Source organism: Ranitomeya imitator, chromosome 4, assembly GCF_032444005.1.
Source record: "Ranitomeya imitator isolate aRanImi1 chromosome 4, aRanImi1.pri, whole genome shotgun sequence".
NCBI classification, from domain to species: domain Eukaryota; kingdom Metazoa; phylum Chordata; class Amphibia; order Anura; family Dendrobatidae; genus Ranitomeya; species Ranitomeya imitator.
The window spans coordinates 437,631,022-437,656,843 of record NC_091285.1 but is presented as its reverse complement, the minus strand read 5'-3'; the positions used below and the strand labels follow the sequence as shown (position 1 = coordinate 437,656,843).

At 41.9% G+C, this 25,822-nt stretch overlaps 1 protein-coding gene across 6 annotated transcripts in view; it reads left to right on the top strand.

Moving 5' to 3' along the window:
- The window catches only part of MYO9A (myosin IXA), a 183,037-nt gene that overhangs the window by 66,165 nt on the left and 91,050 nt on the right, over positions 1-25,822 (top strand). For 5 of the 6 annotated variants that reach the window (XM_069765609.1, XM_069765605.1, XM_069765608.1 and 2 more), the window contains exons 9-15: positions 9,462-9,551; positions 9,632-9,754; positions 12,174-12,308; positions 23,440-23,561; positions 23,739-23,880; positions 24,969-25,164; positions 25,578-25,709. In XM_069765609.1, coding sequence (XP_069621710.1) covers positions 9,462-9,551; positions 9,632-9,754; positions 12,174-12,308; positions 23,440-23,561; positions 23,739-23,880; positions 24,969-25,164; positions 25,578-25,709 — 940 coding nt within the window. The remainder of the gene's footprint in view (positions 1-9,461; positions 9,552-9,631; positions 9,755-12,173; positions 12,309-23,439; positions 23,562-23,738; positions 23,881-24,968; positions 25,165-25,577; positions 25,710-25,822) is intronic. The other variant, XM_069765607.1, reaches the window with a different exon arrangement.

The window sequence follows — 25,822 nt, the reverse complement described above, 5'->3', positions numbered from 1 at the left end:
TCCAATACTATTTTACCATTTTGGTGCAGATACAGTGGGGCAAAAAAGTATTTAGTCAGTCAGCAATAGTGCAAGTTCCACCACTTAAAAAGATGAGAGGCGTCTGTAATTTACATCATAGGTAGACCTCAACTATGGGAGACAAACTGAGAAAAAAAAATCCAGAAAATCACATTGTCTGTTTTGTTAACATTTTATTTGCATATTATGGTGGAAAATAAGTATTTGGTCAGAAACAAACAATCAAGATTTCTGGCTCTCACAGACCTGTAACTTCTTCTTTAAGAGTCTCCTCTTTCCTCCACTCATTACCTGTAGTAATGGCACCTGTTTAAACTTGTTATCAGTATAAAAAGACACCTGTGCACACCCTCAAACAGTCTGACTCCAAACTCCACTATGGTGAAGACCAAAGAGCTGTCAAAGGACACCAGAAACAAAATTGTAGCCCTGCACCAGGCTGGGAAGACTGAATCTGCAATAGCCAACCAGCTTGGAGTGAAGAAATCAACAGTGGGAGCAATAATTAGAAAATGGAAGACATACAAGACCACTGATAATCTCCCTCGATCTGGGGCTCCACGCAAAATCCCACCCCGTGGGGTCAGAATGATCACAAGAACGGTGAGCAAAAATCCCAGAACCACGCGGGGGGACCTAGTGAATGAACTGCAGAGAGCTGGGACCAATGTAACAAGGCCTAACATAAGTAACACACTACGCCACCATGGACTCAGATCCTGCAGTGCCAGACGTGTCCCACTGCTTAAGCCAGTACATGTCCGGGCCCGTCTGAAGTTTGCTAGAGAGCATTTGGATGATCCAGAGGAGTTTTGGGAGAATGTCCTATGGTCTGATGAAACCAAACTAGAACTGTTTGGTAGAAACACAATTTGTCGTGTTTGGAGGAAAAAGAATACTGAGTTGCATCCATCAAACACCATACCTACTGTAAAGCATGGTGGTGGAAACATCATGCTTTGGGGCTGTTTCTCTGCAAAGGGGCCAGGACGACTGATCCGGGTACATGAAAGAATGAATGGGGCCATGTATCGTGAGATTTTGAGTGCAAACCTCCTTCCATCAGCAAGGGCATTGAAGATGAAACGTGGCTGGGTCTTTCAACATGACAATGATCCAAAGCACACCGCCAGGGCAACGAAGGAGTGGCTTCGTAAGAAGCATTTCAAGGTCCTGGAGTGGCCTAACCAGTCTCCAGATCTCAACCCTATAGAAAACCTTTGGAGGGAGTTGAAAGTCCGTGTTGCCAAGCGAAAAGCCAAAAACATCACTGCTCTAGAGGAGATCTGCATGGAGGAATGGGCCAACATACCAACAACAGTGTGTGGCAACCTTGTGAAGACTTACAGAAAACATTTGACCTCTGTCATTGCCAACAAAGGATATATTACAAAGTATTGAGATTAAATTTTGTTTCTGACCAAATACTTATTTTCCACCATAATATGCAAATAAAATGTTAAAAAAAACAGACAATGTGATTTTCTGGATTTTTTTTCTCAGTTTGTCTCCCATAGTTGAGGTCTACCTATGATGTAAATTACAGACGCCTCTCATCTTTTTAAGTGGTGGAACTTGCACTATTGCTGACTGACTAAATACTTTTTTGCCCCACTGTATGTTCTTTTGATCACCCATTATTGCATTTTAATGCAATGTCGCTGCAACCAAAAAAACATAATTCTGGCGTTTTGACTTTTTTTCTCGCAACACCGTTTAGCGATCAGGTTAATCCTTTTTTTAATTGATAGATTGGGCGATTCTGAAACGGTGATACAAAATGTGTAGGTTTGATTTTATTTTTATTGTTTCATTTTGATTGGGCAGCCCAATCTCCAGCCCTGAACCCCATTGAAGACCTCTGGAATGTAAGGCAGCTGCTACAAAGGAAAATACAATAATGGGATGCATTAAAAGAGGCATAGATGCTCATGAGGAGAACATAATTTTACCTCTATACAAGTCACTAGTTCGACCACACTTAGAATACTGTGCACAGTTCTGGTCTCCGGTGTATAAGAAAGACATAGCTGAACTGGAGCGGGTGCAGAGAAGAGCGACCAAGGTTATTAGAGGACTGGGGGGTCTGCAATACCAAGATAGGTTATTACACTTGGGGCTATTTAGTTTGGAAAAACGAAGACTAAGGGGTGATCTTATTTTAATGTATAAATATATGAGGGGACAGTACAAAGACCTTTCTGATGATATTTTTAATCATAGACCTGAGACAGGGACAAGGGGGCATCCTCTACGTCTGGAGGAAAGAAGGTTTAGGCATAATAAGACGCGGATTCTTTACTGTAAGAGCAGTGAGACTATGGAACTCTCTGCCGTATGATGTTGTAATGAGTGATTCATTACTTAAATTTAAGAGGGATTTGATACCTTTCTTGAAAAGTATAATGTTACAGCGTATATACACTAGATTCCTTGATATATGTATGTATATATATATATATATATATATTTTTTTTTTTTTCAGACTAACAAGACTTGAGAAAATGTTGTAAGCATATGTTCCTGTTTTATAGGACTCCTTGCTTAAAGATAAAAAATTAATAGCTTTAAAAATTACATTGCATCCGATATTCAAGCAGACTTTGAGTTATAGTGTGTAATACAGTCGAGAATTATATTTACAATATTGCAGGCTACAGAGCAAAATGGTTCTCTAAATGGTTTAACGGTTTCTCTAAATCTTTTTTTTTTTTTTTCTGCCAAGGGCCGTTTGGATATTTATACCATCCTTCGGGGGCCGTACAAACTCCGCCCACAAAGTACATCCTGACTCTGGCACTGGTGTCAGGACGTAATCTTTCATTGCATGCCCTTCAGTGTTCAGTAGTGAACACTACATGTGTGTGCTAACAGAGCAAGAAGAAATTAATGAGCTGGTGGCAATCAAAATACACCTCCCTGACCAAGAATGCTGTCCCTGAGAATCTGCTCGGGGGGCCTGATAGAAGGTCATTGAGGGCCGTAAATGGCCACTGGGTCTGAGATTCCCCACCCCTGCTCTAAATGATCACCATACTGTCTCCAAACTTTAAATCAAAAGTACAAGTGACTGTAAGGAACTTGGTATTAGATTTTATAAGTGTGATATGCTTCTTTCTCCACTTATGAGCCATTTCTCCCCCACCCCAACACACCACTCCTCGTTCAATGTGGAAAAACTAAAATCTGTCATGCTTCAAGAAAAGATGGTATGCAGCGTCACTGAAGTATTAAATTATAGATCCGATTAAGGTTTATGGAGAGGGTAGAGGGAAGACCACAGTGAGACAGAGAAACAATCATGCTTCAGCTTTCTAATAAGTGTTGCACTCCAGTGCTGAATTCACAGCTACACAGTCCAGTACTGTTGCATATTGTGTTACTTGCTATTGATTCTGTCCATGTGCTACATAGTTAGAAGAGTAGGAATCCCTCATATTTCTGTGTTTTTTATATAGAACACGTCAGGGCAGCTAATCTCTATCATATAATTTGAGCCTGAAGAGTGTAAAATTGAGAAAAAAAGTGCACAACACCTTTTTCTGACAAGTTCCTTGAAATGTAGATACACTTTAAGCTATGTTTTGGCTTGTCTTCATAGAGCTCCAGGCATTGTACAGTAATCTTTTTTTTTTTTTTTATATTGACCCCTCCATTATAGGAGACCAGCTAAATGGTTAGGAATCTGTTTCCAATAGACAGGTTCTTCAAATGGCAATGTGATCAAAGCCTTGTTTGTCATAGCTTTATAGGAAAGTTGTTTCAAACACTGTTTACAGTTGACGGTTTTTTATATGTACGGTCCTGTTCGCATCACAGTAAGGCTATGTGCACACGTTGCAGAATTTCCGCAAAAATTTCCACGGCAATTCCGCAACTCCCTGCCGCGGGAAATACGCATGCAGAATTAGCATGCATATTCCCGCTAAACACTAGCCTTTTCCAAGCGATCTGTAGCAGCGCTTGGAAAACTGTTTGACAGGTTGGTCACACTTGTCAAACATAGTGCTTGACAAGTGTGACCAACTTTTTACTATTGATGCTGCCTATGCAGCATCAATAGTAAAAAGATATAATGTTAAAAATAATAAAAAAAAAAAATCGTGGTATTCTCACCTTCCGGCATCCCCCGCACCCTTCCTCGCAAAGCTCCCGGCAACTCCCGTTCCCAGTATTGCCTGGCGGCAATGACCCCAGATGACGTAGTGGTCTCACGAGACTGCTACGTCATCACAGGTCATTGTTGCAAGGCATTACTGGGAATGTGAGCATCGCGAGGTGCGGGAAGGATGCGGGGGATGCCGGAAGGTGAGAATATCCTGATTTTTTTTTTTTTTTTTTAACCCCTTCACCCCAAAGCCTGTTTTCACCTAAGTGACAGGGCCAATTTTTACAATTCTGACCACTGTCACTTTATGAGGTCATAACTCTGAAACGCTTCAACGGATCCTGGTGATTCTGACACTGTTTTCTCGTGACATATTGTACTTCATGAAAGTGGTAAAACTTCTTCGATATGACTTGCATTTATTTGTGAAAAAAACAAAAATGTGTCAGAAATTATGAAATATTAGCAATTTTGAAACTTTTAGTTTTTATGCCCTTAAATTAGAGAGTTATATCACACAAAATAGTTAATAAACAACATTTCCCACATGTCTACTTTACATCAGCACAATTTTGGAAACATAATTTTTTTTTGTTAGGGAGTTATAAGGGTTAAAAGTTGACCAGCGATTTCTCATTTTTGCAACAAAATTTGCACAACCATTTTTTTTATGGACCACCTCACACTTCAAGTGACTTTGAGGGGTCTATATGACAGAAAATGCCCAAAAGTGACACCATTCTAAAAACTGCACCCCTCAAGGTACTCAAAACCACATTCAAAAAGTTTATTAACCCTTCAGGTGCTTCACAGGAATTTTTTGAATGTTAAAAAAAAATTTAACATTTAACTTTTTTCACAAAATTTTTACTTCAGACCCTCTAAGGAACTAATCTAGATGTGTGGTGAGCACTTTAAACCTCCACGTGCTTCACAGAAGTTTATAATGTAGAGCCGTAAAAAAAAATTCTTATTAATTTTCACAAAAAATGATCTTTTTGCCCCCAATTTATTTTCCCCAAGGGTAACAGGATAAATTGGACCCCAAAAGTTGTTGTGCAATTTGTCCTGAGTACGCCGATACTTCATATATGGGGATAAACCACTGTTTGAGCGCATGGCAGAGCTCGGAAGGGAAGGAGCGCCATTTGACTTTTCAATGCACAATTGGCTGGAATTGAGATCGGACGCCATGTTGCATTTGGAGAGCCCCTGATGTGCCTTAACAGTGGAAACCCCCCACAAGTGACCCCATTTTGGAAAGAAGACCCCCTAAGGAACTTATCTAGATGTGTGGTGAGCACTTTTAACCCCCAATTGTTTCACTAAAGTTTAGAATGTAGCGGTGTGAAAATTAAAAAATCATTTTTTCTTTCCACAAAATGATGTTTTAGCACGCAATTTTTTTTTTCGCCAAGGGTAACAGGAGAAATTGGACCACAAAAGTTATTGTCCAATTTGTCCTGAGTATGCTGATACCCCATATGTTGGGGGGAACCACCGTTTGAGTGCATGGCAGAGCTCGGAAGGGAAGGAGCGCCGTTTGAAATGCAGACTTAGATGGATTGGTCTGCAGGTGTCATGTTGCATTTGCAGAGCCCCTGATGTACCTAAACAGTAGAAACCCCCCACAAGTGACCCCATATTGGAAACTAGACCCCCCAAGGAACTTATCTAGATGTGTTGTGAGAGCTTTGAACCAACAAGTGTTTCACTACAGTTTATAACGCAGAGCCGTGAAAATAAAAAATATATTTTTTTTCCACGAAAATGATATTTTAGCCCCCAGGTTTTTTTTTTCCCAAGGGTAACAGGACAAATTGGACCCCAAAAGTTGTTGTCCAACTTGTCCTGAGAACGCTGATACCCCATATGTTGGGGGGAACCACTGTTTGGGCGCACAGGAGAACTCGGAAGGGAAGGAGCAGTGTTTTAGTTTTTCAAAGCAGAATTGGCTGGAATTGAGATCGGACTCCATGTCGCGTTTGGAGAGCCCCTGATGTGCCTAAACAGTGGAAACCCCCCAATTCTAACTGAAACCCTAATCCAACAACACCCCTAACCCTAATCCCAATGGTAACCCTAACCCTAGCCCCAACCCCAACCCTAACCCTAGCCCTAACCCTAGTCCTAACCCTAGCCCTAACCCTAATGGGAAAATGGAAATAAATACATTTTTTTTACATTTTATTATTTTTCCCTAACTAAGGGGGTGATGAAGGGGGGTTTGATTTACTTTTATAGCGGTTTTTTTGGCGGATTTTTAGGGTTGGCAGCCGTCACACACTAAAAGACGCTTTTTATTGCAAAAAATAGTTTTTGCATCACCACATTTTGAGAGCTATAATTTATCCATATTTTGGCCCACAGAGTCATGTGAGATCTTGTTTTTTGCGGGACGAGTTGACGTTTTTATTGGTAACATTTTCGGGCAGATGACATTTTTTGATCGCTTTTTATTCCGATTTTTATGAGGCGGAATGAACAAAAACCAGCAATTCCTGAAATTCTTTTAGGGGGGGCGTTTATACCGTTCCACGTGTAGTAAAATTGATAAAGAAGCTTTATTCTTCAGGTCAGTACGATTACAGCGATACCTCATTTATATCTTTTTTTATGTTTTGGCGCTTTTACACAATAAAAACTATTTTATATAAAAAAATAATTGTTTTTGCATCGCTTTATTCTGAGAGCTATAACTTTTTTATTTTTCTGCTGATGATGCTGTATGGCGGCTTTTTTTTTGCGGGACAAGATGACGTTTTCAGCGGTACCATGGTTATTTATATCCGTCGTTTTGATCGCGTGTTATTCCACTTTTTGTTCGCCTGTATGATAATAAAGCAATGTTTTTTGCCTTGTTTTTTTTTTTTTTTGCGGTGTTCACTGAAGGGGTTAACTAGTGGGATAGTTTTATAGAGCGGGTCGTTACGGACGCGGCGATACCAAATATGTGTACTTTTATTGTTTTTTTTTATTTAAATAAATAAATGGATTTACTGGGAAAAATTTTTTTTCTTTATTTGGCTATTTTTTTTTTTTTTTTTTTTTTATACATTCTATTTTTTTTTTTTTTTTTACTTTGTACCATTGTCCCAGGGTGGGACATCACTGTATTAGATCAGATCGTTGATCTGACAGTGTGCATAGCACTCTGTCAGATCAACGATCTGACAGGCAGCTTAGCTGGCTTTCCGGCGCCTGCTCTCAGCAAGCGCCGGCTAGCCAGGTCATTTCATGACCCGGAAGGAGTCTGGCGGCCATCTTGGATCCGGGGACTCCTTCCGGGTCACCGGAGCAATGCGATCTCATCGCGTTTCTCCGGTGGGAGAGCGCAGGGAGCCCCCGTCCCTGCGCGATCCCCCTCTATGCCGCTGTCACTACTGACAGCGGCATCAGAGGGGTTAAATGCCCGCGATCGGCGCTACCGCCGATCGTGGGCATTGCTGCGGGGTGTCAGCTGTCATATACAGCTGACACCCGCACCCGATCACCGCGGCGCTCAGCGCGATCGCGGTGATCGGTGCACCGTACTAGTACTGCTGCTGGCACAAATGCAGTGCCGGCAGCGCAGTACTAGTACGGCGCATGTTGCGAAGGGGTTAATTCTCTTTTTTTTTTTTTTTTTTTTTTTAACAGGTATATGGTTCCCAAGGCCTGGAGGAGAGTCTCCTCTCCTCCACCCTGGGTACCAACCGCACATGATCCGCATGGAGGGCATAGCCACATGCGGGAAGTAAGCGGATCAATGCATTCCTATGTGTGCGGAATCCCCGCGATTCCGCACAAAGAATGAACATGCTGCGTTTTTTTCCGGAATGCGATTCCGCCACTGGAAAAAATGTAGCATGTGCACAAAAAATGCAGAATGCATTAAAAATGATGGGATGCTTATGTAAGATTTTTTTTAAGCGTTTCGTCCAGCGGAAAATGGCCGAAAAAACGCTAAAAATCCTCAATGTGTGCACATAGCCTAAAAGTCTATTTGTGACATATGATAGAAAAAATCTGGTAGATTTGCAAAATGTTCAAAACGTATAAGTATTCGTAAAGCTCCACCCAGTATAGGTCAAAACTCAAGAGTGTCCGAATAAATCCATTTACTTTTACTTTTTCATGGTAAACATAATATACTGGAAAGGTATGCAGTAATAGATATTGTGTGTATATATACAGTGGATATAAAAAGTCTGCACATCCCTGTTAAAATGCCGTGTTTTTGACATGTAAATAAAAAAAAAATCATACCAAGGAGAATAATTGGAGAACTTTTTCCACCTTTTATGGTCACCCAGAATCTGTACAATTCAATTGGAAAACCTACCTCTATTTGTCTTTTGCTACCCCCAAAATGTGAAAGTACTAAAATAATGTGGTTGCATAAATATGCACACCCTTAAACTGATACTTTGTGTTGAAGGTAACCTTAAAATTTATGACATTATATAGTCTTTTTGAGTAGGTGTTTAGCAGCATGGCACATCTAAAATTGACAACCTTTCCCCACTCTTCCTTGTAGTAATGCTCTATATCTGTTAGATTGAAGCCATTCTATTGTTGATTTGGAGGTATGCTTTGGATCATTGTGCTGAAAAGTCAAATTCCTCTTCATCCTCAGGTTTTAGCAGAGACCTGAAAGTTTTGATGTAAAATTGACTGATATTTGGAACTACTCATAATTTCCTTCGCCTTGACTAAAAGCCCCAGTTCCCGCTATTGAAAGACAGCCCTGAAGCATAATGCTGCCTCCACCATTCTTCACTGTGCGTATGGTGCTGTTTGAGTCAAACTTATCTTTTGGAATTATGGGCAAAAACTTATACCTTGGTATCATCATATCATAACATGTTTTCACACATGCTTTTGGCAGCATTGATTTAGGTTTTCCCAAATATAGCCGGGCTTGCTTGTTTTACTTTATAAACAAAAAGGCTATTATCTTGCAACCCTATCCCTCAGGCCAGATATACTAAGAATACAGGTGATTGTTGTCACATGAAGTACACAGCCAGTACTTGGCAGAAATTCCTGCAGCTCCTTTATTGTTTCTGTAGGCCTCTTGGCAGCCTCCTAGATCAATTTTCTTTTTTGAGGACATCCAGATCTAGGTAATGTCCGTGTTGTGCCATAAAGTAAGCCACCATTTGTGTGTGGTTCTGTTTTTCATTGGTTGCTTATTAGTAAGATATCCCACTCAATGCCTGTTGGAAAAGGTTGTTTGTTTTTCTTCTCTGACCATAGTTAATCTTCCTCTGCTTTACATGGGTGTGATTTAATAAAACGAGAAATTTTAAAAACTTGTCCACTTGTCACCATTTTCTCTGTGTCTAAGGTTCGAGAAGAAATGCTCTTGGATGCACTGATCACTAGGAAAACTGTTACCGTTGGAGAAAAACTTATCTTGCCGTACCGTCTGCCAGAGGTGGGAAAATATTAAATATTTTGAAAATCTATCGTATTCTCTGATACATCAATGCTACATGTTTTTCTTGTATTTTTCAGGCTGTTACAGTCAGGGACTCTTTGGCAAAGTCTCTTTATAGCGCCTTATTTGATTGGATTGTCTTCCGCATTAACCATGCTCTGCTCAACATTAACAGCAAGGCGATAGATGAAGGAAGCCAGGTGAGGTGGCAGGAGTATGTAGACGTGGCTGCAAGGTTGCACTAAAGACCGAAAAGCTATAATTCTAACGACTAAACAGGTGGATAGGATCGTAACCTCTTTGGCTGTCTATAAATGTAATTACTAGTGGCTTTTTTAGAAATGAAAGTGCTTCCAGATAGTTAATTCTAGTCTGAAATTCCTTGCAGACTCCAGAGCGGTCATTGCTCTCGGTGACAGCTGCTGCTGCCGATCTGCACCAACCTGGCCTGTAAATATGAGCTTGTCATCAAAACCTGATTTGTTGCTGTTGGTTTAGCCACATTCTATGAGGAGGGTCTGTCACCCTCATCTTCAACACTTCTAGCCTTTCTTGAGACTCATCGGTAGGATATAAAGTGAGCATTCGGTGATATTTGAAGTGTTTGGCCTTTGTAAGCTACATTGCTATTTTCCCATCATGCTTCTAATCAGGGCTTGTGCATAAAATGGATGGGTGTCCTCTGTTACCTATGGGCACCAATTTTCAAGCAAAATATGCAGTTTTTTCCTGGACACTGTTGTATGGGAAACCTTTTATAGTAGTCGATGCTGAAAGTGGTTGTCTCAAGTTCACGAATGGGTAAAATTGCAATGTACTTATAAAAACAAGCAAGTTTGCAATTTATATATTTTTAAAAAATCTCTCAGTTCTCATGAACGAAGGTATTATTAAATTTATAGTGTATAGCTTGTTGCTTGGGTTGCCCACCACCCTGCAGTTCAAGCCTGACCGGTCACCTACGCAAGGGGCACTAGGCGCAAGCAGGCTCTATGCTTTATAGCCTGCTCACACCACTTTAAAGCTGTCCGGATCGCTGTATACAGTTAGCAACAGTCCCCCTGCGCTTTTACCATGCTGCAGAGGCAAAGCTACCCCTGCATGCAACCTGGGAGAGAACACAATTAGGCTTAGTTCACACTGCGTTAGCAGCAGCTCGTTCAGCACATATGCTAACGGGCTGCTGCTAGCGCAAGTGTTGGCGTTATTGCGCTAGCGCAGATAGAGCAACTACTAGCTCTATCTGCGCTAGTGGTGACGGACCCAGAAACGCTGCAGCCGCGTCTCCGGGTCCGTCACTCAATGACGGCACATCGCTAGCGCACGCCCATTGTGGGCGTGCGCTAGCGATGTGTCCTACATTGCTTTCAATGGCAGCGTTAACGGACTACGTTACACCGCGTTATGCCTCAGTGTAACGTAGTTCGTTTAACGGAGGCGCAGAACGTAATGTGAACCTAGCCTTAGGACCCCGCTGCGATCTTGCTGCTATGAACTGTCAATTTTCAGGGGTGCACACTCATTTGACCTCTGTTGGGCTAATGTAAATCTGTGGACACGTTTAGGCTATGTGCACACATAGGAAAAGAGGTGCAGAATTTTCTGCACAAAATCCACATCTCTTGGCAGAATCCGCAGCTGCGGATTTACTGTGGTTTTAATGCGGATTTTGTGCGTTTTTTTCTGCGGAATGATGCGGATTTTCTGCAGTTTTTGCCACTGCGGATTTTTATCATGGAGGGGTGCAGAAACGCTGCAGAGCCGCACAAAAGAAGTGACATGCACTTCTTTGAAATCCGCAGCAATTCCACACTGATTTTTACGCACCATCTGCACAGCTTTTTTTATTTTATCCCATTGAATTACATTGTACTGTACATCACAGTGTGGGATGGCAGCGTTTCTGCTCGAAAAAATCCACTGCGGATCCGCAGCAAATCCGCATCGTGTGCACATAGCCTGAGGGTGCGTGTCCTGAGCTTTCCTGGCTCACACCCCAAACTTACATTACAAATATGATGTGAACAAGGTCTTTAATTGCAAGCAGCACTAGTTTTTAGCATTTTAGAACTATACTTTTCTAAAGACCCCATACACTTTCCGGAAAAAAATGTAGTTGGAGTGAAGGATAGCTCTGTTCATTATTGCAATGGCTTTTTGTTTTCAGGCAAGATAAGCCACTGCCACAGTTGCCTGGCAGCATCTTTCTTCTCTCACTGTTAGAAACCCAATAATGTTTGGCCAACACTTATCTTGTGTGTGGGAAGGTATTCTGTTACTATATTCATGCTGTCTAAACTATGGGCAGCGTGAAACAAAGTCTGGCTGCCCGGTAGCAGACATGTTCCACTCTTTAAAAGAAAACATAGTTTGAAAAGTCAACCTGGGACTATAGGGAGAGATCTGACAAGTCCAATAACATCTCCCGCCGATTTCTCGCCACCCTTCTGCAGTTGATTGAAATGCTTCCGAAATGTTCACCGACTGCAAGGAGCATGGACTACATCTGCCATCTTCTAACAGATTCTTAGATTACTAATGGAAATGTCCTTTGGAAATGTCCTTTAACGCTAAAAATGCACTTCTAGTTTTGTAATAAGTATGTTTCTTTTCTTTTAGACCCTTTCTATCGGGGTCCTTGATATCTTTGGCTTTGAGGATTACGGCAGCAACAGCTTTGAACAATTTTGTATTAACTTTGCCAATGAACGTTTGCAGCATTACTTCAATCAGCATCTGTTTCAGCTGGAGCAGGTTTGACATTTACATTTTTGGCGGTGGGTGGAGGCTGATTGAATAAAGCGGCAGGACTGGCCACTGAGAGTGTCTCGCAGAATGTGATAATATCTCTACGCCTGGCCTTGACTGAATAGATGCACTAAATATATTCATTTCCTGAAGTATGATTCCATAATTGAATAAGATTCATCCCTCGCAGCATTCAACTCCTTCTCCTAAATGGTTTTCAATTTAATTTAAGCAGTAATTCAATAATTGTTTTGTTTTTTTTTGTTTCAATTAAACTAGATGGCACGTTTCGTCTGGAGTGTGTGTCCTGAAGTGTCATTCCATTGTAGATCACGGCTTGCTAGAATCATTTTATTTCAGATGACTCCTAACATTTTGCACATGTTCAGAAACTATTACCCGGAAATAGGGCCAAATATCATGGCTCATTCATAAATGTATAATAATAATAAATAATAATAATTTTATTTATATAGCGCCAACATATTCCGCAGCGCTTTACAAATTATAGAGGGGACTTGTACAGACAATAGACATTACAGCATAAAAGAAATACAGTTCAAAACAGATACCAGGAGGAGTGAGGGCCCTGCTCGCAAGCTTACAAACTATGGGGAAAAGGGGAGACACGAGAGGTGGATGGTAACAATTGCTTTAGTTATTCGGACCAGCTATAGTGTAAGGCTCAGGTGTTCATGTAAAGCTGCATGAACCAGTTACCTGCCTAAGTATGTAGCAGTACAGACACAGAGGGCTAATACTGCATAAAGTGTATGAGAACATGATGCGAGGAACCTTTTTTTTTTTTTTTATTATAAATAGGCCACACAGGGATCGTTAGGTTAATGCATTGAGGCGGTAGGCCAGTCTGAACAAATGAGTTTTTAGGGCACGCTTAAAACTGTGGGGATTGGGGATTAATCGTATTAACCTAGGTAGTGCATTCCAAAGAATCGGCGCAGCACGTGTAAAGTCTTGGAGACGGGAGTGGGAGGTTCTGATTATTGAGGATGCTAACCTGAGGTCATTAGCGGAGCGGAGGGCACGGGTAGGGTGGTAGACTGATACCAGGGAGGAGATGTAGGGTGGTGCTGAGCCATGGAGTGCTTTGTGGATGAGGGTAGTAGTTTTGTACTGGATTCTGGAGTGGATGGGTAGCCAGTGTAATGACTGGCACAGGGTAGAGGCATCGGTGTAACGGTTGGTGAGGAATATGATCCTGGCTGCAGCATTCAGGACAGATTGGAGCGGGGAGAGTTTTGCAAGAGGGAGACCGATTAGTAGAGAGTTACAATAGTCCAGACGAGAATGAATAAGTGAAACAGTCAGAGTTTTTGCAGAGTCTAAATTAAGAAAAGGGCGAATTCTAGAAATGTTTTTGAGATGCAGGTAAGAAGAGCGAGCCAGTGATCGGATGTAGGGGGTGAATGAAAGGTCAGAATCAAGGATGACCCCAAGGCAGCGGGCATGTTGCTTTGGAGTAATGGTGGAACCGCACACGGAGATGGCAATGTCAGGCAAAGGTAGGTTAGTAGAGGGAGAGAACACGAGGAGTTCAGTTTTTGACAGGTTTAGTTTCAGATAGAGGGAGGACATGATGTTAGAGACAGCGGTAAGACAATCACTGGTGTTTTCTAAAAAGGTCGGTGTGATATCGGGAGCAGAAGTGTATAATTGGGTGTCGTCAGCATAGAGATGGTACTGGAAACCAAATCTACTGATTGTTTGTCCAATAGGGGCAGTATACAACGAGAAGAGTAGGGGGCCTAGGACTGATCCTTGAGGAACCCCAACAGTAAGGGGAAGGTGAGAGGAGGAGGAACCAGCAAAACATACAGTGAAGGATCGGTCAGAGAGATAGGAGGAGAACCAGGAGAGAACGGTGTCCTTGAGGCCGATGGAGCGGAGCATAGTGAGGAGGAGCTGATGATCCACAGTGTCGAATGCTGCAGAGAGATCCAAGAGAATTAGCATGGAGTAGTGACCATTAGATTTAGCTGTTAGTAGGTCATTAGAGACTTTAATGAGGGCAGTTTCAGTAGAGTGTAAAGAGCGGAAGCCAGATTGAAGAGGGTCGAGAAGAGAGTTATCTGAGAGATAGCGGGTAAGACGGGAGTGGACCAGGCGTTCGAGGAGTTTAGAGATGAAGGGAAGATTAGAGACAGGTCTATAATTAGCGGCACAGTTTTGATCGAGGGATGGTTTTTTAAGTAATGGATGTATGATGGCATGCTTAAATGAGGAGGGAAAAATACCGGAAGTGAGGGAAAGGTTGAATATTTTTGTTAGGTGAGAGGTGATAGCCGGGGAAAGGGACTGGAGGAGATGTGACGGAATGGGGTCACTGGTGCAAGTGGTCGGGCGAGAAGATGCAAGGAGCCTGCTTACTTCTTCTTCTGTAACTGCTTCAAAGTCAGAGAGTGAACTAGATGCAGTGGGGGAGGGAGGACAGTGCATGGTATGAAGAGATTGGGAGATGATTTCCTGTCGAATGTGGTCAATTTTTTCTTTGAAGTAATTGGCCAGATCGTCAGCACGGAGATCCGTGGTTGGGGCCTGCTCTCTTGGGTTGAGTAGGGACTGGAACGTGTCACAGAGACGTTTAGGGTTATTGGACAGGGAGGTGATGAGGGTGTTGAAGTAGGTTTGTTTGGAGAGGTGAAGGGCAGAATTGTATGTCTTTAGCATGAACTTATAATGGATGAAATCTTCGGGTAGATTAGATTTTCTCCACAGACGTTCTGCGCACCTGGAGCACCGCTGCAGGAAACGTGTTTGCAGCGTGTGCCACGGTTGTTGCCGTCTGTGCCGAGTTGTTTTATGTATAGGAGGAGCAGCTTCATCCAGAGCACTTTGCAGGGTTTCATTGTAATGCTTCAATGCAGAATCAGGACATGAGATGGAGGAAATAGGGGCCAATGAGGACTGCAAGTTCATCATAAGTTTCTGGGTGTTAATGGCCTGTATGTTTCTATAGGTGTGGAAAGTGGGGGTGACCTGAGCGGGATGGCAGTTCTTGATAGAGAATGAAAGAAGGTTGTGGTCAGAGAGCGGGAGAGGGGAGTTTGTGAAGTCATCCACTGAGCAAAGTCGGGAGAAGACCAAGTCAAGGGAGTTTCCATCTTCATGTGTTGGAGAGTTAGTATGCTGCGAGAGGCCAAAAGAGGAGGATAGAGATAAAAGGTGAGAAGCAGATGGGGAGAGGGGAGAGGCAATGGGGATGTTGAAATCACCCATGATAAGGGTGGGGGTGTCACAGGAGAGAAAGTGTGGAAGCCAGGTGGCAAAGTGATCCAGGAACTGATGAGAGGGGCCGGGAGGACGATACACCACCGCCACTCGCATGGAGAAGGGGACGTAGAGTCTGACCACATGGACCTCAAAGGAAGGGAAGACAAGTGAGGGTACTTGGGGGATAACTTGGAAAGTACATTTGGGTGAAAGGAGCAGACCAACGCCTCCACCTGCTCTGTTGTCTGATCTTGGGGTATGAGAAAAGTGTAGTCCACCATATGAAAGAGCAGCAGCAGCGGTGGTGTCTGACTGCTGGATCCAGGTTTCAGTTAGAGCCAGGAGATTAAGAGAATTAGAAAGGAAGAAGTCATGAATGGGTGGTTATAAATGGTATAGTCTCTAACTGGGTCGCTGTGACCAGTGGGGTACCGCAGGGGTCAGTATTGGGACCTGTTCTCTTCAACATATTCATTAATGATCTGGTAGAAGGTTTACACAGTAAAATATCGATATTTGCAGATGATACAAAACTATGTAAAGCAGTTAATACAAGAGAAGATAGTATTCTGCTACAGATGGATCTGGATAAGTTGGAAACTTGGGCTGAAAGGTGGCAGATGAGGTTTAACAATGATAAATGTAAGGTTATACACATGGGAAGAGGGAATCAATATCACCATTACACACTGAACGGGAAACCACTGGGTAAATCTGACAGGGAGAAGGACTTGGGGATCCTAGTTAATGATAAACTTACCTGGAGCAGCCAGTGCCAGGCAGCAGCTGCCAAGGCAAACAGGATCATGGGGTGCATTAAAAGAGGTCTGGATACACATGATGAGAGCATTATACTGCCTCTGTACAAATCCCTAGTTAGACCGCACATGGAGTACTGTGTCCAGTTTTGGGCACCGGTGCTCAGGAAGGATATAATGGAACTAGAGAGAGTACAAAGGAGGGCAACAAAATTAATAAAGGGGATGGGAGAACTACAATACCCAGATAGATTAGCGAAATTAGGATTATTTAGTCTAGAAAAAAGACGACTGAGGGGCGATCTAATAACCATGTATAAGTATATAAGGGGACAATACAAATATCTCGCTGAGGATCTGTTTATACCAAGGAAGGTGACGGGCACAAGGGGGCATTCTTTGCGTCTGGAGGAGAGAAGGTTTTTCCACCAACATAGAAGAGGATTCTTTACGGTTAGGGCAGTGAGAATCTGGAATTGCTTGCCTGAGGAGGTGGTGATGGCGAACTCAGTCGAGGGGTTCAAGAGAGGCCTGGATGTCTTCCTGGAGCAGAACAATATTGTATCATACAATTATTAGGTTCTGTAGAAGGACGTAGATCTGGGTATTTATTATGATGGAATATAGGCTGAACTGGATGGACAAATGTCTTTTTTCGGCCTTACTAACTATGTTACTATGTTACTATGAATGAAGGAGAGTTTATTACACACAGAGCGAGTTCCAAAGGGCACAATTGAAAGAGACAGCAGGCATGCAGGGAATATTAATAAGGTTAGAGGGGTTTCTGGGTGTAGCAATTGGGAGGTTTGACTGGCTATAACATGGGGGGCCGGGGTTTGGAGATATGTCTCCAGCGACTAGGAGAAGGAGGATCGAAAGAGTGAGCAGATGGTTAAGTGATTTGTGAGAGCGTCTCTTGTGTTGGATGTTGGGACTGAATGGATCTGTGCTGTTAAGCAATGTGAATAGAGCATGAGTGATAGGAGAGGCAAGGACAGAGGGGCCGATATGGATGGAGTGTAGAGAGTTAATGCGAGGGCGGTGAATGTGAGTGAATGCAGCAGCCAGAATATAGATTATACAAATAAATATGGTGAGTATTTGTGCTGTTTCAAGTGAATATGGATTAGATTTAGATTGTCTTACCTGTCTCCTGCCCTGTCTAACTGCCATGTTATAACTGCCGAGTACTTAGAAAAAAAAGTACTTTGAATAAAAAATACACGAATAACAGTGCACAAATGCACCCCTGCACGAATGCATCCCCAAGCTACATCTACATTTATAGAAGGCTAGCCCTTAGATCTCTTTTTTTTTTTTTTTTTTGTGTTAAAGCTCGTTAGCAATCAATCTAACTCAGTTGAGACAACAGGACACAATAAATGTAGTGATCAGATAAACAAATGTCCAGGTCTACATGGATCATAAAGCACTTTGAAACAGTTATGTGATCCCTCTGAGTAAGGACATGCAAAAGTGAGTTAAATATCTATAAACACAAACAAAGGCATAATAGGATGACTAACATATATAGATACATGCAGGATTCAATGCCGAAGATAGAATAACTCAGATACCATCCAAGCTGCTTGCTGTCAGGGACTGGAGCAATAGACATGCAGGATATTTCAGCTCAGAGAATGAATCATATGTTTACCATCCAAGCTGCTTGCTGTCAGGGACTGGAGCAATAGACATGCAGGATATTTCAGCTCAGAGAATGAATGATATGTTTACCATCCAAGCTGCTTGCTGTCAGGGACTGGAGCAATAGACATGCAGGATATTTCAGCTCAGAGAATGAATCATATGTTTACCATCCAAGCTGTATACATATCAAACCAAAAAAAAATGGCTCTCAGAGCAATAAAAATAGAAATTTTTATTGATGATTATATTAAAACAGTTGTGTCATCATATCAGTAAATAAATACATAAAAAACATCTAAAAAGAAACAAAAAGAAAAAAGGGTTTCAAGTGACACCTAGTGTCAGTCTGAAGGCGGTTAAATTGATCAAAAGGGCATAATTAAACTACATGTATATAAATATGTGCAAAAAATAGCAAGATGAGCAGTAAAGTTACTGATCATAAACATGTAAAATAACATTTATAAGGCTACCAGCTGCAGAGATGTATGTGCAAAATAAACAGAGAGGTAAATGGTTGTAAATGTATTAAATGGCACTTATAACACTGCCAAATACAGAAAATTCATAAGGGCCTCCTATCCACTGTAACAATATAGACTAGCAAGTGCTAATAATTTACCAAAAACCAGCCTGATAAAGTCAGATTGTGATCCAATCAAGACCCCTTTAAAGTGCATGCAGATAATAGAAGATAGGCATGATGAAAATCAAAATACCCATAATAAACCAACCTTAAAGACGGACGTGGAAAATAACCCCCTGTATGTTCAGAAACTAGCAATTATTTGCGCTTAAACATGCATGACAATGATAACAGTATATTCAGCAAGGCTGTGTGCACACAATGCGTTTTTGCTGCTGTTTTTTCACATGGAATTGGCCCAAAAACGCTAGGGAATCACTGTGCCAGCAAAGTCAACAAGAATCCTGAAGTGTTGTACACATGGTCAGTAATTTTTGTTTCCAGATTTGTGCTGCTTTTAAATCCACTGCATGTCAGTTGTTCGTGCGTTTTTGCCTCGTTTTTTACCCACTGACTTCAATTGAGTCAGTCAAATACACAGCTAAAGTGTCAGGTATAAAAATGTTTGCAGATTTGCTAAGTTTTCGCTTGCATTTATGCAGACTTCCTATGATGTTCCTCACGCTGTCATCATAGCCGGTGGCTCTGATTGGCTGTAAAATCATTACCGCCGGTCAGAGCGCTGCGAGGTCACGCTGTCAGATTTCAGCGTGAGCCCGCAGCTGTGACTGTGACCTGCGGTAAAAAGCTTACTGCCAGTCACAGTCATCGGCAGATAAGAGACTACAACTCTCATAAGACTACGCCTGTTGTCGCTGATAGCAACGAGAGAAAAAGTCACTGATGGGTTTAGTCTTCAGTCCGCACATGCTCCAAGTAAAGGGGAAAAAAATTAAAATAAAGAAATATTGAAATAAAAAAGCAGTTATACTCAACTACATTTAATCCCTGAAGCCCTTGTCTCCTGTAAAAATCTAAAATAAAAAAACACCATATACGTACCTTAACTCCTAATCCGCTATGCCCATGACACCGGAAAATCTAAAAAATAATAAACCATCATGTCCCTCACCTATCTGCCGTAATCCATAATGTCCCACGACTATTCAGATCACTTGTAGAGCAGTCACATCAGCTGATTTGACTGTGTCACCGGCTGCCGGGTAGAGCAATGACAGGAGCGTGTAATCACTGCTGCAGTGTGTAATGCTGAGCTGCGGTGAGAAGGTTCACCAGAGTTCATCAGCTGATGAGCCTCGGTGATCTCACGGCACCACCGCAGTGTGAGAAAGTTTTCGCGCAGCAGCAGTGCCGTCAGTGAGGTCATCGGGGTTCATATGCTGATGAACTCCTGTGAACTTTCTCACTGCAGCTCAGCACTGCACACTGCAGGAGCAATTACCTACTGTGTCAGAGTGAGCCTGCTGTCCTTGAGAGCAGTCACATCAGTGACTGCTCTCAAAGTCATCTGGATCGTCATTGGACATTATGGATTATCTCTTCACTTTGGACAGGTGAGGTAGTCTATGGATGCTTGCTTATTTTTTTAAACTTGGACAAGGGCATTGGGGATTAGGTGTTAAGATGAGTATAATGTGTTGATTTATTTTTAAATGAATGTCAAAAACCGTGTGGTCATTTATTTGAAATAAAGGACTTTATTCTTGGTGTTTTTTATGGGGGCATCTTATAGATGCCTCCCTATTACTAACCCTTGGGCTTCATATCAGCTGCCAATACAATGTTGACATGAACCCCCCAACTATCAACCTGCTTGCTACTGAATCAGGGCAAGTGGGAAGAGTGAGGCTAAGCACCAGATTTGGCACATCTTATTGATGCACCATTTCTGTGGTTGCTGACGGCTGATGTTGGTAGTTTTGGGGCCAATAACCATGGCACTTCCCTAAGTTAATAATATCTGCCCGCAGCTGTCTGTTTAGCATTTGCTGGTAAGAAGTTAGAGGGGGATCCTACGTCAATTTTTTTTCCCTGTAAATTAGCCAGTAAAGGCTAAGCAAACAGCTGTGAGCTGATATTAATAACCTGGGAACCTTCAGCTATTGGCTCCTTCCAAGAATATTATCATCAGCCCTCAGCCATTGGCTTTCCCTCTCCTGGTTTTGATTTTTGTAATAAGCGTGGGAGCCCACCAATATGAACTGGAGTAACCCCACCACACACATCACCGCCGCCAGGTATCGAAGAGCGCAATAAATTATGCCAGTTGGGGTATGTGACCATGATCCGGTATAGCAGTGGTTTGGACGCAGGCTCACCTGCGTTGCGTCCAAATCACTGCATTCTACGATACAAGCACAGTGGATATGTCCACAGTGCTTCTATTTGACACTGCATAATCTCACCCATGGCATTCACTTTTTGTTGCAGAGACGCTAGTCTCCCCAACAGAAAGTTTCACAATAGAAATGTGTTGGATATGGTAAATCTGCTTGGTTCAATGAACACATACTTTAACTACATAATTGAACACAACATTTTGGATGCAGCGAAAATACGCTGCGTACAAATCACTGCTATTTCCTTATTTTGGGCATGTACCATTGCTGTTTGGTTACAGCCTATGAGGGTTCATTCTGTGAACGCTCCTCCATAGGCTGGTGACACATGGGACATTGCTTTAACCCTCGGATTACCATCGGACCTTGTGTGAGTATATTGGGTAAATTGAAATGATTAAAGAATGTGTCTGTTTTATTTCAAATAAAGTGATTTATTCTCGGTGTGTGTGTATTTTAGGCTACTTTCACACATCAGGTTATTGCCGTCAGGCACAATCCGGCGAGTTTAAAAAAAATAAAATAAACGGGTCCGGTTTTTTTAACCGCCGGATCCGTTTTTTTCTCATAGAGTTATATTAGCGCCTTATTGTGCCTGACGGCCACACGTTTAATTCGCTTTTTGCCAGATCCGTCAAAAAAGAAGCTGTTTCCGGCGGACGGAGAAAACGTACAGAGGAACGTTTTTTCTGTCCTGCAAATAAAACACCCAGCGACTGATCCAGCAAAAAACATATGAAACTGAGATTTGAAATGTTGAATCCAGCCCCTGAATGCGGTTTTTCATGCATTTCTCCATTCAAATCATGCACATTTTCCTTACTTTGGTCTCTCTCGCTCTCTCTCTGTTTCTTTCTTTCACTCTCTCTCTCCAAATTTTTTTTTTTTTTCACATAACTTTATTTAGCTTCAAATAGCATTAATTGCTGTACAAAAGCTTGCTTATTTTCCGTTTAGTTTTTACTGCGAACAAATTCCTAGAGGTTCTGAAATGTTGCAGAAATGTATGCAATCAAATACTCCACGTGTGCACATAGCCTAACATTGTTGAGAAATTACTTTTTTGTGAATGGGTTTAGTTGACTACAAAAATCGGAATTCGGGCAAATGAAACCTTCGTATATGTGCAATATAATTGTCTTACGCTCCTACACTGGGTCTTAGAAGTACATTTTCTACCCCAATTCCAGAAAATTTGGAACTTGATGCAATGAGTTGGAGATCTATTAGAGCCATATTTTATTCAGAACATAGAACACAGATCCTGAGATAAAAGTTAGACATTTTTCCATTTAATTTGAAAAAATTAACAAATTTAAAAATTGATGGAGGTAACACATCTAAAAAAAAAGTTGGAACAGGATTAAGAAAAAGCTGGAAAAGTAAGCGATACTATTGAAAGACAGCTGAAGGGTCAGTTTTCCACTAAATTGTGAGTGTGTTTGAAAAGTGAATGTTAGAGGCAAAGTTTCTTTGAAGCCAAGATGGTCAGAGGTTCACCAATCTGTGAACAGCTCTGTGAAACAATTTTAGAAATACCTGTATGTTCCTCCACATGAAATTGTAAAGACTTAGACTATCCGACTTTGCATAGTACATAATATCAAAAGATTCAGAGATGCTGAAGAATTCCATGTGCACAAGGAAAAAGGCCGACTGTTAAAATTTGATGTTCGTGATCTACGGGCTCTCAAGGTGACACCACATTAGAAACAAGCATTATTTGGTCATGTAAATAACGGCTTGGTCTCAGGAATGCTTTCAGAAATCATTGTGAACACAGTTTTGAGAAATGCTGACAACTTCTCTGGGCCAATGGACTGAAGCAAAATTGAAAACTGTTCTGTGGTCACATTAATTAAAATTACAAATTCTTTATTGAAACCATAGAGGCAGTTTCCTGCGGATTCAAAAGGAGAGGGAACATCCAGTTCGTTATTAGTTCAGAAGCCTGCATCTCTGATGGTAGAGGTTGCATTAGTGCCTATGGCAGGGGTGTCTTACACACTTGGCACGGCACTATCAATGCTGGCATTATGTAGAGGTTTTAGAACCACATATGCTCCCAACCACACAACTTCTGTTTCAGGGAAGGCCTTCTATTTCAGCAAGATAGCGGTAAAGCACATACTGCATCCATCTTTGCAGCATGGCTTAGCAGAAGAAGAGTTTTGGGTGATGAATTGGCCGCCTGTGGTCCAGAGCTTTCACCAATAGAAAACATTTTGCTCATTATGAAATTAAAATTCCCTCAAAGAAGACCAAGGACTGTTGAGCAGCGAGAATCCTACATCAGGCAAGAATGGGACAACATTCCTCTCTGGAAACTCAAGCAATTGGTCTACTCACTTCCTAGATGTTTACAGACTAAAAAGAAGAATGGATGCTACACTATAGTAGACAATGGCCCTGTCCCATCTTTTTTTCAGTTTCTAAAAGAGTTAGCTTTTTCAAATATTATGGAAAAATGTCTAACTTCCACCTTCCGATTTGTGTTTTATGTTCTGTAGTGAATGAAACCTTTCCATATGACATTTCCAAATCATTGCATTTTTGGGTTCTTTACACGTTATACAGTGTTACATCTCTTTTGAAATTGGAGTTGTAAGGAATTATTTGTCTGGTTCTAGTTCCATTTTCTCTTTTTATTTTTTATTTTTTTTATATAGGAGCAGTATAGGTTGGAAGGAATTAGTTGGAGTAATATCAACTACACCGATAATGAACGCTGCATCAATCTCATCAGTAAGAGACCAACAGGACTGATCCAGCTTCTGGATGAGGAAAGCAAGTAAGAATTATGCAACTTATTTAATGACTTGGTCGTCCATCAATAGCTATCTTATCTGTTTGGCACATATGACTGAGGTCAGGAAAGATCACTAGTATACACTTGGCCTAAGTTTCTCACCACTAAAAAATGATTTTGTCATGTTTTACTGTATGCAATTATTTCTTTGCTTCTTAGTTTCCCACAAGCTACTCATCAAACCTTGCTTGAGAAGTTTAAGCGTCACCATGAAAGCAACCCCTACATAGAGTTTCCAGCAGTTATGGAGCCAGCGTTCATAATCCAGCACTATGCTGGCAAGGTGAAATATGGTGTTAAGGTAAGTACAGCATGGCTTATTGTTGGCAAGAAATGAATTCAACCTTTCCCCCTTATATCCTGCTGAATGTGTGCCCTGCGAACCGCCCTGCTTTGTCTGTCAACAGGACAGTAGTAGAGGACAAATTGAAATTTTATTTAAGTACAAATAAAGCTTTTTAAAGGATTATTCCCAAAATAGTAAGTTATCCACTATCCATAGGTTAGGGCAGGGATCCCCAACCAGTAGCTCGGGAGCCACATGTGGCTCTCAAGCCCGTGATGTGTGGCTCGCGGCTGCCTGTCAGGTTGGTGCATTAGCCTCAGGTGTAAATAACTATTAAGAGCAGATCTCTAAATGGTGACTTTTGTGTGTAGCCCTGTACAGAAGACCAGATCTGAATGGGTTGAGATAGAAAACCGTGGAGCTTGGCATACTGCCTTGTTGTGATTTCAGTGGAAAAGCTTTGGTTGTCGTTATACTGGTAATGGAGGCTCTTTATGTCACAACTGAGAGTGGGGAAGGAGCTGGTTGTGGCTCGTGACCCTCCCTCAGACCTGAATGTGGCTCACCACCCTCTTTCATAGGTGGATGTGGCTCTCAAGGTCAGAAAGTTTTGGGACTTTTGCGTTAGGGTATAACTTATTGATTGCTGGTGTTCTGACCACTTGCACCTCCAATGATCCTGAAGGTGGGACTTTGGAACCGGACACAACTTGAATGGAGTGGAGGCTCTTTTGAGCCCAGTTCCTGTGTTAAAGAACCCCATTCTTGGGATTACCGAGGATCAAGCCACTGGGACCCCCAACAATACTAAATTACTGTTATGCTATAGATAGGGGATAGCTGTATGGATATCTTAGAGGGGCTCATGCTGTGAATTTCTCGAAGTCAACGTAAGAAATTTTGGGCTTCCATAGCTTTCCCCTGGCAAAGACTGGTGTGATTAGCACGTTACCTCAAGGTCGCATTTAATTGAAGTATAATGATAATATTACTAAGTTGTGGTTTTATTGTAAATATGCTCTTGTGTGATTACTGCAATAACCTTGTCTGCCTGCATAATTTAATTTTCAAAGAAGTCCTAGCTAGGTGTATATATGTTGTAGGATTTTCGTGAGAAGAACACAGATCACATGCGCCCCGACATTGTGGCCTTACTGCGCAGCAGCCGGAACGCCTTTATCCGTGGAATGATTGCGATTAGTCCAGTTGGAGCTTTTCGTTGGGCATTACTAAGAGCGTTTTTCAGAGCTCTCTGGGCTTTTAGGCAGAGCGGGAAAAATAGCACGGGCAAGAAAACTGGTAAGTGGCTTATGCCTTGGAACATGCTATGTGATCGTTATCCGTGGAATGAGGCTGAAGGCAATGTTTGGATCCTTATTTTGTAGTCCTTCTATTACCTTACAGGTGGTTTGTGAGTGGAGATTTTTCTGGGATTTATTCAGGGTTTTCTTTTTGATTGGATAAATATTTTGAAACTGAATTTGCAAATTTACCAACTGGTATATTGTAGACATATGTTCACATGCTTATGTCATAAGTGTGCCTCATGGTTGCCTTATGATGTCCCAGCTCTCTTACTTCTGTCTCTTATTTCTGGGTTTAGTAGATGCATCTTTGGGGTATTCTGCCTCTATCTTTGCTGGGAGTTGTTACTCTGCGCTCTCTCTGGTTAATCTATCTCTGTCTTCTCTTCCTGTGTGTTTGCTCTCAAGGCTCGGGCCCCCTCAGCACACCGGGGCCTCCTGGCTCATCTCACAAAGGCCTTTCTAGCTTTAGCTTTCTGCAGCACCCCGTCCACCAAAGGAGTTTACAGATCCTGCAGAGGTGTCAGAACGACCAATACAGTAAGGCTGCCGTCCCAAAATCCTCTGCAAATTCACACATAAGGCTCCATTCCTATCATCTATACACATGTAAAACACACACAGATTCCTGAGCGGACCACCAAAGAAATTAG